The following is a 15,835-nucleotide window of genomic DNA, read 5'->3' as shown; positions in this document are numbered from 1 at the left end:
TCTGCTGGTGGCCATGAAACCACTGACATCCTATGCTGACAGCTGTTTTGATTCATAGCCCTTGGTTAACTCCCCATGCTGATGTGGTCTCAGGAAAATGATGAGGCCAATGATTACACCAAGTTAAAATTACTCACTTTTGGTCTAAACAGGGTACTCCCTAGAGAAATAGTTTATAATTCAATAGAGCGAATTTGTAACATTTCAATAAATGAACTGTTAAAGCACATTAATCTCCTCCGAGAAAGATCTTAAAAAGATTAGCCTCAAACCGAAGGTTCTAGGCAAAAGCAAGGTTTAATATTCCAGCTTTTGTTCTTGAAATAGAAACTGATACACTTTTCCCAAATGAATATTAATGGATATAATTAAAGACACATTATGATAGTCTATTGATTTACTCTGAAGGTGGCTGAGAATTCTTTAGATCAAAACCTAACTTAGACAAGTAGGTATGAAAGGCCTCATGTTTCTTGTGTTAATTATCTTCTTATATAAAATGTAATTAATTTTAGTTTGCTTAGCCAATTGGTTAAAAATTATTGATTTTCTAATATACCTGTGGTATTGCAGGTCAAGAGGTAAGACTTCAACATCTTCTTATCCCCTCTTAAGATCATCCAACTTGGACTTATTCCAGATTATGGAATAAGAGTAACCTATAGGAATATGTACTGAAATAAGCAAGTCTCCAAGTGAATTTAGGTAAGTATTAACTCTTCAACTATGGAATTTCTCATTCAACTTTTAAAAATTATGATTTGCATTTTATAAATTAAAACTTAATTTTTGATCAATCAAAAGGGCTCGACTCAAATTGATTTTCCCTGTGATGAAAGTATTTGCTAACAATATCAAAAATCATACATAATAATATAAAGAAGAATCTTAAGGGAAAAAAGAAGTTGCTTTCAAGTTTGCAGGGTACCACTCTCATTTCGCTGATAACTATAATGTATTTAATAGGTTGTTAGCTTTGCTAAAATTATTATATATACTAAAATATAATTAGACTTTCAAGTATTTTTTACTACTTCATTCTTACCTTAATCCTACCCAAATAGTGAAATTTTTCTAGACAAGCTTTTTTCCAACTCAATTCACTTGAGCTGAAGTGGGGTTGACGTGTGGTCTCTAAAGATGTGTCTACATCCTAACTCCTCAAATCTGTGAATGTGACTTTATTTGGGAAAATGGTCTTTGCAGACATAATCAAGTTAGAAGTCTAAAGATGAAACCGTTCTGGATTAGAATGGAACAAAATTCAATGAAACATATCCTTATAAGAGACACACTGGACACCTATTAGAAGACTAAATGTGACGCAATATTTGATACTCATTTTCTAAGAATAATTTTCCACAGTATCAGACTCTCCTTGCTTTAGTGATGGATTCATTACTAGGAACAGTTTTGGGTAAAGTCAAGTAAACTGGGAGCCAGTTTAACCTTTAATCGCACAACTGATTGGCCCATCTGACTTCAGCTGTTAGGGTAGTGGAACAATTCCTCCTTGATGAGTCACTTGAGTTTGGAAAAATAAAAGGGTCTATCAAAAGATTCCTGGTCCTGTATCTGCCCACAGTGCTCTCTCCTCTCCACCACACCATAGGACAGGGCTACCAGGAGACCACTGAACACAAAAGAGACCGAGAGAGATGGAGTTCCTCTGCCTGAGGAAAGCAACTGGAATTGAGATACGGACAAGTAGATTGAAAGGGTAATAAGCATGTTACAGAATTGAGTTTGGCCCAGTGAGAAATGCCCACGGCTGAACAGGCTAAAGGAATTTCAAAGGGAGCAGGCATGTGTAATATTTCATTTCATTCTATCTGCTGTGATGTAACCCCACACCATTATCCCTAAACAAGTGACGACAGCCAACACTTATTAGATGCTCACTGTATACCAGGCAGTTTACTTTCATTACTTCACTTCATGCTTTCAGCAGTTATGTCAAGCAGGAACTATTGTGGGCCCCCATCTTCAGGAAAGGTTTACAAAATGCAGGTGCCTCATGAAAGTGATAATCTGGAGAAAGTAAAGGCTGTGTTCCACATTTGGGTAAATGCAGACTTAGAGAAAACATAGGGAGATCACAAATATTTATTGCAAACAGGAAGAGATGTCACACTGAGAGAAATGTCAGACTACCCAAGAATTTCCAGGAAATCCCAGACCAAACATTGTGTTTCCTACCTTCCAGAGAACATTGAATTTTTATAGGCTAGAGTGGCTCAAGTAGACTGAAAGACTTGAACATACTGAGGCAACTGATATCTGAAGGCTATAAACCAACATTGATGGTCCAGTTCATAAAATATTATACATACATACATACATATATATACATAACTAATAATTTAATTTTCCATATTTTTGACTAATTCTTATTAGTATTTTGGCTAGAAAAAATTGAGACATTTATACATCCCAATTTTCCAATTCTGTAAATATTTTTCTTTTTAGAATACTAAAATTTGCATCAATGAGAGTGAATAGAAAAGAAGTCTTAAATAAACTTAGACTGGATTTCTCTGACTAAATGTTGTTGCGAAACTTTATCACAAGGAACACAATCTCCACACCATAGACAGTTCTGTTCTCTAAGAACACATTCAGTGTTTGTTGCAATACATTATCTGATATTAAGATCTAATTCTAGATACATAAGGGAACCTCCAGAGAAGTTGATTGATAGCATTTTGAACCAGGCATGGATGTTTATGTAGCACACTTGTGAAAAAAATATTAGTAGGCTGTTAGTTGAGGTGATTAGATCAAGGAGTAAGAGCTGTCTGTCACTCACCTAGTTGAGTAACAAGGAAAACAGTGAACACGGGCTGGGATGCACTTGCCTCCACTTCCCTCCCTTTTGTCTTCATTCTCTTTTGTCTTGCAAGGGTACAGACTACAGTGCTATGTCTCCAAAGGGATCTCCAACCCCCTGAGAAATACCAGGCTTGGACCTTGCCTGGCTTCAGTGGTCTTACCTGCTACTGTAGCTTTGGGGCTCTTCATTAAGGGACTTACCACATTAGGGACTTATTTACCCTCCAAGCCTAAAATTTGAAGGAAAAGAAATAAGTGTAATTACCAGCTTTTAGACAGTCAAATTCAGCTCTCAGGACCTTTCTCTAGGCCTTTGTCTCTTAATAACAAACACAGCTTTATTGTAAATGCCAGACATACTTCTTAGAAATGTTAACAATCACTGAAGAAAGAAAATCATGTCAGCGACTCTGTGCTTGAATTAATTTTTGTCATTGTTTCTTTTGTTTTAATTGATTTCACTTTTTATGGCACTACATTAGTGCTTTGGTTGGGATTTTAATTTTATGGATAAGCGAAAGCTATTGACTGTTTTAATTTAAAAACTTGTTTTTTCAGCAGGAGCTGATTCTTGTAAAAATCCCCTACCCTCCATATGCCCTTCCACTTAAAATTAGAGTTTAAAAATCTGAGGGGAAAGGGAGGACTGTGTAAATAAATTCAGCTCAAACATACATATTTTTAATGGATCAATGGGACATTAAAATTGTTTTCACTCCCCAAATTTTTCCTCAGCCCTTCCGAGAAGTGGCAATATCACCTCTTTGTCAACGAATATTTACTCCTTTCTAAACGCAGAGTAAAATAAGTTAAGCTTTTAGCTACAGCAATTACACTTAATGTTCTCCCATAAATGTACAATATTGTGTGCAATGAAACACAATAAACAAAAAAAGAAAACAGAAAAAGAGGACAGCAAAAAAATAAAAATAGAACTACTATATGATCTAGCAATTCCACTCCTGGGTATATATACAGGAAAAAAAGGAAAACACTAGTTTGAAAGGATACATGCACCCCAATGTTCACAGCAGCACTATTTACAATAGCCAAGATATGAAAGCAACCTAAGTGTCCATCAACATATGAGTGGAGATACATATATATATATTTTTTGCATACATATATACATGTAATAGCAGCTCTATTAAAAATTAACCCAAACTAGAAATAATGTAAATGTCCTGTAACAGGTGAATGGATAAACAAACTGGATAGATCCGTGTAATGGAATACTACTCAGCAATAAAAAAGTATGAACTATTGATTCACACAACACAGATGGATCTCAAAGGTACTAGGTTGAAGGAAAGGAACCAGCCTCAAAAGGTTACATACACTGTCTGAGATTCCACTTCTATGTAATTCTGAAAAGGGAAAATCAGTAGAGATGGAGAACAGAATAGTGTTTGTCAGGGGAAATGTGGAAGACAGCATGACTACAAAGGAATGTCATGAAGAAGTTTTATGGGGTGATTTAGAACTGTTCTATATTCTGAGTGTGGTGGTAATTACATTAATCTATCTGTGTTAAAACTTACAGAAATGTAGACCAAAAAAAAAAAAAAAAGTCAATTTTACAGTATGTAAATTTTAAAATAATAATAAATGAGTCTGAACATCTTACTTCATTTGTTTGCAATTCAATGTGCAACACTGGAAACAAACTGTAGCCATGCATCAATTTCCCTAGCTCAGAGATTTGAAAAATTATTTTGTGTTGCTGTACTCATAGGATTAATGAGATAATGTTTGTGAAATGTTTTGAGCTCCTTAAAAGGAAGTTGCTAAGCAAATACAAAGTGTTGTTATCTTTACCCAGGCATTACTTTTTTCTTTTGCTTATATGATGAAGCTTATGATCATCTTCATTTTTCACATTATTTTTAATGAATTGTAACAATAAAATGTGGTAGCCAAGATCTAAAATGAAACACATGTTAATGAGGCTAAAAACTTTGTAATTAGAATTTGAAACATCAGTCTATCTAAAGATAACTGGCTCTAATGATTATTTCTCTATGTACACAAGCTACAGTTCTATGATGTCCAAGTGGGGCTTATTCTGCAGTTTTGCCTGCAGAGCATACTTCAAGTCACTAATTCCTCTGAGATGTTCTTAGTTTATCTGGGTGTCTGAATAGAGGAAATCAAGTATTAGGAAAAAATTCATAGCTGATGGTAAGAGAGTTCTATCTTCAAAATGAAGTAATGAGTAGTCAGTTTAATTTTAGATTCTGGTTATATTACTTATTTTGGTTAAAGTCTTTTAATCTCATTATGAACATAAGCACGACTTAAAAATATTTAAATTCTTGGACCCCGAACTAAATTTTTATTATCCATTTCTTAAGTACAAAATAAAGAATTCCACAGTTCCCCTTGACAAGATCACCAAGCTTCCTACATATTTTGGGACAAAGTGTGAATTCTTCTTCCTGGTTTTTGACATCGATCCTAACCGAGCTCTAGTTAACCTGGATGGTGTTATTTTCTGGGTCTACCTCCATAATAACTCTCTACTTCATCAAGAGCTTTTCCCCTCTTCAAGTTTATTCCTACTTCTTTGTCTTTACTCAAGGGATTCCTTCTGCTCCTCTGCCTCCATCTAGAGGCAAGAAAGCCCTTGCAAAGAATCCAGCTTGTTGGAGATTTTTGCATGAGACCTCTATGTATGTCACACTAAGGTATTTGCCCCTAATAATCCATGACTCTATGGAAGATAGTGAAATCCAGTAGTCAACTAACATTGACAGTTACATATTTTCAAGCATGGAGACAAAACTACAAGAGAAAAGAAAAACAATCTATTTGAAAATTAAGAACACTAAGTGTCCAAAGCTCAAGTAAACCACCTCAGTTCTCAGACCAAGCCAGGCTAAATATTTCAAATGGAAAAGGTCCAAGAGTTTTATGTATATTCAGAAAAAACAAGCATAAAACACAAAGATCCTTTCACTTCCCAGAAAAAAAAAATCTTAATTCAAAATCTTACCACTTCACTCAAGATACTAAAAGAAGTTTTGAGGCAAATGTTCCCATATTTCAGCAGAAAAGAGCAAGTAGCCCAGATTCACTTAAAGAAACCATCATTGTCAAAAGTTCCTAGACAACATCTATAACACAAAAGAGGTCCAAGGAAGTACATGACTTTTCCTTTCTCAAAACAGAATTTGCTCCAGGTTATTAGAATACATATGTATCACTGACTCCTTGTTGGCATTCAACTTAAACCAGGCTTTCATGAAATCTATGACTTAGAAGGTAAGTTAGAAGTCATTTTGTCCAGCTTCTTGTCTTGAAATAAGAAATGAACTTCAAAAAGGTGAAAACTGTTTCTGTCTAAGTCCTGACATTCATATATGTAGTTCAGAAATCTGAGGAATACATGGAATTCTTATTGAACAGTACTTTATTAGTTTTTTGGACCCCACAGCTTTTGTTACACTAAGGAATTTGAAATCTTCTTGTAGACAGTTGGCAGCAGAGTCTGAGGATTTCAGAACACCTGAGTACAATGAGGAAAGCAATTTGGGGGAAGATAAGTCTAGCAGTCGTGTACAGAGTAGACATCGGGGAGAAGAGCTGGAAGGAAAAGATTTCACTTAGAAAGCGTCTAGAGTGCAGCTGATTTGAAAGTTAAATTGATAACAGTGATTTTAGACTTGTTGAATTTAAGTCATGGTGGGACCTCTAGATAGATATAGGTTTTGGAGATTATCTATAGATTTGTGGAGAGGTGAAACTAGATTGCTGAGAGTTTGGGATGGTCAGTATGGACTTGGGAATGCTAGCTAAATTAACAATTGAATTCATGGAAATAAATCATATCAGAAGGAGAAAAAATTTAAAGAGAAAATAAGAAAAAAACTTGGTAAATGCACACAGAGTTAGGAGAGAGGAAGAAGGTAACATCTGTTGAGCTACAACATATACTAGCAATTTGGCTAAGAAATTTACTTATCTTAGGGGTCCCAACTTTACTCTAAAATACACATCATTACCAATCCACTCCTGAGGAGACTCAGAGGCTTTAGAGTAGCTTGTCTAAGTTCACTCAGCAAGGCACTCAACAAGTTGAGATTTGGAACCATGCCTCTTAAGCTTCAGGGTTCATGCCCTTTCCAGTAGCACATCGATACAAATGGGGGCAGGACATCAGAGGGAAGTCACAGGGAATATGGGCAGTAACCACATCTGTCTGTTCACCTGCTATATTCCCAGCACATAGAAAGTGGCCAAAAATAGTTGTTGAATGACTAACGAATACTAAATATCACCTATTGATGGCTTGATTGATGTCTCAGGCCAATTATGCACTAAAGAGTTTTACATACATTATTCTGTGTAATCTTTCACAACACCCCTGAAGACATGAGAGATTATAGTGATTTCATGGCCACCCAGAATTCAGGACAAAGTTAGTCTGTCTCTACATTTAGGTTTCTAACCTCTATGCTATTTGAGAAAATCCATCAATTTCTAGTTAGAGGCTACTGATGACTTATGTGAGAAGAGATTCAATGATGATAAAAATGAAGATTTTATTCCATAGAATATAAACACAGAAGCCAAAGGAAAAGAAGTGAGGAATCTTCCAGAGAAAGAAAAGACAGAAATTAGATGTTTGCTAAAAGGAAAAGCAAGGTCCAATTTGATTTGTTTAGGTTTTGTTAAAGGTGGGAAGGTTAACTTGTTTTAAGTCAAAAGATAATTTGTTGGTGGATGCCAAACAGCAGAGATAGTTGGGGGCTGAGGTCTATAGAAGAGTCACATAAAAGATTTACTCTACCTTTTAGTAGATTAAAAAATAAATTATTTCTCTGAACCTGCAAAAAAAGTTTAGAGCTGGGAGAAAAAGAAACAAGTCAAATTAAAGGGACAAAGGAGCAAAGAAGCTCAAGGTGCTGAGGAAAACATGCAAAATATCTACCAGGAGTGCCAACTTTCTGCTGTGGAAAGACAATTTGGAACATTCCCCTCAAGCAGCATGCTGCTGTTTGTGGAGGTTGGTGTTAAGGGTTTGAAGATTCATGCGGGCCACACCCACACCCACTCATACCTTGTTGTGGAAATGGGATGTTTCTACCCACTTGAGTACAAGAAGTCATGTCGTTTGGACACTCAGAGCCCAAATGAAGGAGAAATCGATTAAGTAAAATTTTTAAATGAGACATTTCAACTGCACATATAATTAAAATTTAACTACCTGATAGTTTAGTAGTTCATCATGAAAAATATGAATAAATGAGAAAACTCTGGATTATCTGAATATTTTCTCCTATTGTATCTCCCTATTTATTTATAATAGATTATGTAAGTTTTCAAGGTGTTTGTTTAAAGCCCTGTGGATGTTCCTGCAGTGAGGCTAATATTATTAATTCCGAGGACTTCCATACTAGTGGAGTGAGCAGCTCAGCAAATCTTTTTCCAAAGAGCAATGATGTAACTAGCAGATTTTTCCAAAACACCCATTTTAGGACTGTGGAAATTGGCCAAGAGCATACAGTAAATTGATAAGCATTTATTTGGGAAAAACTAACCGTTAGTAAGAACAAGGCCTTTTAGCCTGCTCCCACCCTCTCCTATTCCCTCAGCTCTGCGGCAAGGTATTTATTACTAGGGTGGGGAAGGCTGGGAAAAATCAGGAGTCCTACCGATAGCAGAGGCTGACTTGATTTGGAGCAGAGTATAGAGAAACCTATTTCCCAGGGTTACTGTCAAAAACAATAGCAATCTCATCATGAATAAACATGGAAGGCCAACATTACACCTATCCTGAGGTTACAAGTCTGATTGAAGTAATGAACAGACTGGTAGAATAGTCAGAAATTTAATAGGAAGATACATGGGAGGTGTTCACATACCTCTGGTGGCTGAAAGGCTACATGTATGTTCAAAGTTGCAAATGTGTTCAGAAGAGTCTAAGCCTTAGACATCCACTCTTCACCTGGCTGAGTGTAAGACCCTGAACATAGACAGAGTAAAAGTACCTTGGGGACAGAAACTTATTAACTGCTTGAACCTAACCCACACTCAGATTCATCAGCAAAGGACAGATGCCTTGTTGGCTCAAGCTGCTTAAACACAGTCTCTGAACTATCATTGCCCACTAACCTATGCTGTCTTAGATGTGGCCTCTAGGAAGCCAGCCTTAAAAATAAAAATTAAAAAAACAAACCAAAACTGAATAGAGACATAAGCAGCTGCATACTTCAGGGGAGACAATTTCTAGAGTATTAATCCTAGAACATTACTGAACAAGCAAGTAGCAACACTAACTATGGTGGATAAAAGATGGGTCACAATATAGAGTTGCTACAACGTATCAGTTAAAATACCTACTTTTGACATGAAAAGAAACAGGAAAGTGTGATGCATACACAGGATAAAAAAGCATTCAATAGGAACTGTCTCTGGTGGGCTAAAGGGTGGGAGGGAGGGCCCAGAAGTTGGACTTAACAAAGGCTTCAAAGTAGCTATTACAATTATGCTAAAAAAAACTCAGGGAAACCACATTTAGAAAATTGAAGGAAAGTATTATAATGAATCATCTCAAAGAAAATATTTTTTAGAAAGACAATTGTAATAAAAAATAACCAAAGAGAAAATTTACAGTTAAAAAAAAGAAAAGTAAAATAAAGCATTCACTGGAGAGGCTCAACAGATCTGATCTGGTAGAAGAAAGAGCCAGTAAACTTGAAGAGGTTAATACAGATTATCTAAACTGAAGAACAGAAAGATAATGAAGAATAATAATCAGAGCCTCAGAGACCTGTGGGGACTCACTAAGCATACTAACACGTACACAAGGTCAGTCCCAGACAGAGAGAAAAGGGTAGAAAAGTATTTGAAGAAACAATGGCCTGAATTTCCCCAACTGTAAGAAAAAATTTACCTACACATCTAAGAAGCCTAAATTCAAATAGGATAAAAACAAAGAAATCCACACCTAGATGTATCATGGTTAAACTGCTGAAAGACAAAGAGAAAATACTGAAAGCAGCAAGAGAAAAATAATTCATCACATATGAGGGAACCACAATAAGATGAAAGGTGACTTCTCATCTAAAACAACAGAGGCTAAAAAGCAGTGGGATGAAAGAAAATTTAAAAAAAAACCCTGAAAACCAAGAATTCTATATCCAGCAAAACATTTCTTCAAAAATAAAGATGAAATAAAGACATTGCAAAATATGCAAAGACTTAAGAGAACTTGTTGCTAGCAGACATGCCTTAAAGAAATACTCAAGAAAGTCATTCAGGCAGGAAGGAAATGACATCAGATGGTACCCTGAATTCACATGAGGAAATAAACAGCAATGGAAAAGGTAGGTAAATATAAAAGCCAGTGTATTTTTTTCTCCTTTCTTTTCCAATTGATTTAAATAATTGCATAAAACAATAATAAAAAATAGAATATTGGATTACAACATATAAATCTATAATATATGACAACATCACAAATGAGGGTGGAGGAAACGGAGCTATATTGGAGCAGTTTGTATAATTCACCAGAACTGTCAGCATGGATGTGGAGTAGATTGTGATAAGAGACATGTTATAATCTCTAGAGCAATCACTAAGAAAATAGTTTAAAAATAGTAAAAATCCAATGAAAGCATTAAAATGGTACACTACTAATATCTAATGAAAAAGAAAGTAGTTAAAGAGGTGCAAAGGAACAAAAAAGACACAAGATATATGTCAAATGCATGACAAAAGGATAACTGGGAGTTAACGAGGCAGGGGGGTCGGGTGGAGAGAACAGCTTTTCAGACAACGTGAAGAGCCCGAGATGGAGGAGCTTGCCCCCTTTCGGCAACTAAAAGCAGTAGGCCCTTCTCCATGGGCCGTGTCTTCAGATGAACCAGTGGTTGGTTCCTTAAAATAGATCTCAACAGACAGTATGTAAAAGGTAATCACTTCATAGAGGTAGTCAAATAGCACTGATTGGATAATAGATGCAAAGAGGAGACGGATGGCTTTCTGATTCTCATTGCTGTAATTATTTTACACATTCAGTACAATGGCTGACCATGTATTAATTACTTTACACATTCAATACAATGGCTGACCATGTGTTTCTCAAAAATGTCTCCATCAGAGTGAGTATTCACTAAACTCAAAGATCGTCTTTCCCTTAGGGATAACGGACATATCAAAGTATTTCTCAGCACTGCGTTCTTGCTCAGACCAAAAGCAAGAACAGTGGGAGTTTGCTCACATGGTTCAGGATACACAGAGATCAGCAATTTTGATGGCCTCTTGAGTGGACTGATAACATCATTGTTTAAATAATACTGCCTCTGCAACAATGACAGAGAACACGTCCTCCCTAGAACATGCTTCTGTCATTTCTCTTATTTTTGTTAAAATCAGAAGATGCTTCTATATCAAAATGTTAGTTTGCCTCCTGTACTAAACATACAGCACTGACCTGTCCATGCCATTTAGCACTATGATATAACATGGACATGAAGCCTGGGCAATTGTACTGAAATGATATTTGAAATAAAACGTAGGCGCTGGTTCAGTGAAATTGGATTCTTGGCAGCATCAACTAATACCCTGAATGGAAGGAAGTGGCATGACTTCTAATGGCCCACTTTTTTCTGAACATTGGCAGTTACTTCCTCTTTCCTGTGCTTAACGACACTGCTGAACATGTGGTGTCAACAGCATTGCCACACAGGTATCTTTTTGACACGGCTTCTCCGAATGTAGCAGAAAGAGTCATGTTTGTTACAAACTGCTGGCCTATTTGGTAAGGCTGCCCCCCATCATTTCTCCACAGGATTTCCTCCCATTATCTACTTCATTCCTGAACCTACTTCTTCTTACTTGACCTCCATAATATTACTCCATTTTATTCCATCTTTCAACATTTCTTTTCAATTTTCCTTTTACTCAGATGGAACCATTCATATTGGTACTTCTCGGGTTTGTGTTCTAAGATCACTCTTTCTCATTCTGCCTCCAAGGATCTGAGTCATATTCTAATTAACCTGTGGTGCACTCTGGACTTTCAAATCTGTACCTTCAACTCCAGAATCCTTCCCTAAATGCCAGACACATATCTAAATACCTTGAGGACATCTCAGACTTGATGTCTAATAGGAACTTGATATATTCAACATGTTCAAATGTGAACTTACCCTTTTCCAAGGCTATTAACTTTTTTTTTAATAGTTCCAACAATCTCCCAAGCCAAAATCTAGGATTCATTCCAGATTCTTTAAATTTCACATTCAACCAGTAACTAAATCCCACTGATTCCACTTATTAACATCTTGTAAATACAACTCTACACCTAGTTTTCTATTTACTGCTGCCTTGGTTCATGCCCTCATCATCCCTGGTGTGTTATTACAACAGTTTAGCTGGTCTGGCTCACCTCTGTCCTGGCTTCCATCCAGACTCTGTCCTGTCCAGAGTGAACTTGTTGATGCTGCTTATTCTTCTGCTTAAAAAGTCTGAATGGTCTCCCGAGACTTACACAGGATAAATTCCGAATCCCTTAGAACAATACAAAATAGTAAGTAACCATTGGAAAGATTAAATACTCTCCTCCCAAACCTCCAAGTGTAAATATCATCCATTGTCTTAACATACTTATTTAATACATTCAAGTGGCTTAAAACAGACCAAATTCTTCCAGACATTTCATTTTTTCCTGTTACATACTAATATATGCTGATACACTGTCATCCTGCTGCAAAGAAAAACAGCCCACAGTTATCCACTCCATACACCCGAAGTGTGAGTCCAATACTAGACTCAGGCTATAGAACTTTATTTAAGTTGGCTTTTTCTTTAGGAATTATTTTCCAGTATTTATGTGTTTTTGTAGGTCACCTCAGAACCTTCTTGCTCAGACAATATAGAAAGAAACTAGAGTCATTATTCTAATTAATCCCTGATTTATACTGACTAAATCAGGAAGCTACACTGAGCAATATTCTTATGTCCACATGTATTCTGTTTGGCTTTGGTCATTTTTCTCTTTGGAAGCTCCTTTTCTATTGGAAACTAGAGACGACATGCAAGACAGAAAGGCTTCAGTATGCTTGGAAATATACTTCTGTGGTAGCAGAGTAGATAAAGCTAAATTCTAGACCATGGACTTCTTCTGCTTTTTGCACAGATACCCCTGCTCCTACTTGGCCTGAAAATACTAGCGTGGATTACAAATGAAAATAATTCAGTCAGACGGACACGTGTTTTGACAAGAATATTTATTTGTTATTGTTGAAAAATACACAAAGACAAAAGGTTACTTAGCTGCTGGTTTTCCATAACACAACAGAGTACTGTAAGAAAGAGGGAAATATACCTGTTGTATACGGCAGTTACATTTCTAAGGCATTTAGGCTTAAGTAGTAGGCGCACGGAGGCCCATTTACTTGAGTTTAAATATGCTGAGGCACACCAGGCAGGCAAAGGGTTTGAAACTATACAGTAAAAACTCTTTCATGCATTTGTGTCTTAAGATTGTATATCCATCCCCTGACCCCCTCCAGCCTCCATCACTTGTTCCTTCTACATGAGTTTCGGAGTTGTTCATAGAACACTGGTAATAACCTACTCTTCAAGAGTTTCCTTATAGTGACACAACCAGTGGGACACACAGAACAGAACTATTTCGTGGACAGGTTCTGTAGACTCTTACCAAACTGAGGCTCCAGTAAGAAAAACACCGATCTGCAAAGGCACAGTGGAGACAGGTTTAATGCATTAAATATAACATGAATCATTCACAATAACAAGTTTAGTGTTTCAGGGAACTTTTGTTAATACAACACAGTTGGTCACACAAAATACAAATGCTTCTGTTGATTTGTCTTGGCAACTCAGATACATCAACAGTGCTAACAGTTTAACAGCTTTGTTCTCATCTGACAGAAAATAATGGCAGTTCTGCAAGGCAAATGTTAAACCTGACCGTATGTATTTATTAATTCCACAGTGTTTTGACACATTATAGGGGATGGAACTCAAAGAATGCTGACACGCTCACTGAGGGCTTTCATCTCTGTTTCTTCGGCCTCAGGACTGCCACTGTGGCCAGCACGTGGATCGATCAGGTGTGCGGGGTACTGCAGCCCCTGCTCGCCTGCGTACTGCTCCCACCTCAAGTCATCGCTCTCGTGGGTGATGTAGCGTTCCCCAATCTTGCATTCCAGCTCTCGTAAATCTAACCAGGTCTGATAATCCTGAGGAAGAAATTGCAAAGTATTACCATAGAGATGACTAAAACTATCAAGACACTACCTTAAATGTCAATTCCCACAACACATATAAATTCCCCTTTTCCCCTCCACTCTAACAGAGCTGTGTCTTTCATCAGGGACCTTGACATGACAGCATCAGCACCAAAGCCTTCCTTTTTGCCAGAATTTTGCAAATGCAGACTGTGTATAGGATATCATGCATCAGAACGTGGGCAATTAACACCTGCAGTTAAGCAATTAGAAATGTTGCTGTTTCTTTGGAATTTAATGCCTACCTAATAAACCGTCAGTGTTTCAGGGGTTCGTTTATTTCTAAACTTTTAAGTTCATTGTGAAAATAACAAATATTTAAGAGAGACCAAACACATGCATCTACTTTGTATCTGCCATGCATTTGCTTTAGGAATATTTATTAAGATATTGAAAATATAGCTTTCAAATGAGTACAGTGCATGACCAGATGGGCATCTACTTGGACATTTGTCAGGATTACACATACAGATGCTTTTGAAATCTGGTCCTTGGAGGTTTGTTATGACCCTTAGTTTTTTTGCTTTGTTTTATTTTTGGTGTGCACATGCCTGTGTGTGTGTGTGGTGTGTTTCTTCCTTGTTAAATTTTCCTGGTAGAGACAGAGGTTTAGAAACATTGAATTGCTATTAAATCCTAAGAGGTTGCATGCATTTTGGCAAAAAAATTGATATCTGAATTATAATTTTTAAAATATGACAAAATATTTTTACATTAATATCAAAATTTAAATATACGTAAGCTCATTTGACTGAGAAAATAGCTAATATATTTTCTTACCTGTAGCCAGGGGTGACTCAAGGTCTTATCCACACTATAGCGCTTTCTCATTTTCACTTGCAGCAAGTTATTGATAAGATCAATGGCTGAAAAAAATTTTAATTATTGGTAAAAAGAGATGACACATCAGGAATATACCATAATTCCTTTATAGTTTATTTCACATCTGCTATTTCACACAGTTAAATACAGCATAGTGATAACAGGCATTGAAGAAAATTCCTCTTGCAAATTCTACAACTTTGGTCTTCATTTTATTTTGAATGTTAAAAAATGAAATTGGAAATCATTTCAGAGAAAGGTGTATGAGTCTTTTGTATGATATGAATTTCTTTTGGTCATGTCTTTAATACTTTTTTCTTAAGTAGGAGTTTTGTTTAAATACACATCATTCAACTATAAAGCTACAAAGTAAACAAAACAGTGTGGTAGTGGCACAAAAACAGACCAATGGATCAATGGAACAGAACAGAATTCAGAAATAAGCCTATACACCTACAGTCAACTTATGTTTTCTGAGGTCAGGCTCCCAAGGCTTTAGAAATGAAAGCAAAAATAAACAGATGGAACCTAATCAACTTACAAGCTTTTGCACAGCAAAGGAAACCATAAACAAAAACAAAAAGACAACCTACAAACTGGGAGAAAATATTTGCAAACAATGCAACTGACAAGGGCTTAATTTCCAAAATATACAAAGAGCTCATACTACTCAATAACCCAGAAGAAAAAATAAAAGAAATCAATAAAAAAATGGACAGAAGACCTAAACAGAAATTTCTCCAAAGAAGACACACAGATGGCCAATAGGCACATGAAAAGATGCTCACATCACTAATTATTAGAGAAATGCAAATCAAAACTACAATGAGGTATCACCTTACACCAGTCAGAATAGCCATCATTAAAGTCTACAAACAACAAATTCTGGAGAGGGTCTGGACAAAAGGGAACCCTTC

The 15,835-nt window shown here is 36.4% G+C and overlaps 1 protein-coding gene and 1 long non-coding RNA gene across 3 annotated transcripts in view; both read right to left on the bottom strand.

Annotated features, from left to right (window-relative positions):
• The window catches only part of LOC123619138 (uncharacterized), an 85,952-nt gene extending 81,945 nt beyond the window's left edge, over positions 1 to 4,007 (bottom strand). The window contains exon 1 of the long non-coding RNA XR_012507564.1: positions 560 to 4,007. This is a non-coding gene — a long non-coding RNA (uncharacterized LOC123619138). The remainder of the gene's footprint in view (positions 1 to 559) is intronic.
• A 9,046-nt stretch (positions 4,008 to 13,053) lies between these two features.
• PRKD1 (protein kinase D1) overlaps positions 13,054 to 15,835 on the bottom strand; it is a 281,925-nt gene continuing 279,143 nt past the window's right edge. For both annotated transcript variants that reach the window (XM_074365694.1, XM_074365695.1), the window contains 2 exons: positions 14,877 to 14,962; positions 13,054 to 14,048 (listed from right to left, as the gene is read on the bottom strand). In XM_074365694.1, coding sequence (XP_074221795.1) covers positions 13,830 to 14,048; positions 14,877 to 14,962 — 305 coding nt within the window. In that variant the 3' untranslated portion in view covers positions 13,054 to 13,829. The remainder of the gene's footprint in view (positions 14,049 to 14,876; positions 14,963 to 15,835) is intronic.

This window comes from Camelus bactrianus, chromosome 6 (genome assembly GCF_048773025.1).
Source record: "Camelus bactrianus isolate YW-2024 breed Bactrian camel chromosome 6, ASM4877302v1, whole genome shotgun sequence".
Lineage (NCBI taxonomy): Eukaryota > Metazoa > Chordata > Mammalia > Artiodactyla > Camelidae > Camelus > Camelus bactrianus.
The sequence above is the reverse complement of the archived record's forward strand: the minus strand, read 5'-3'. Positions and strand labels throughout refer to the sequence as shown.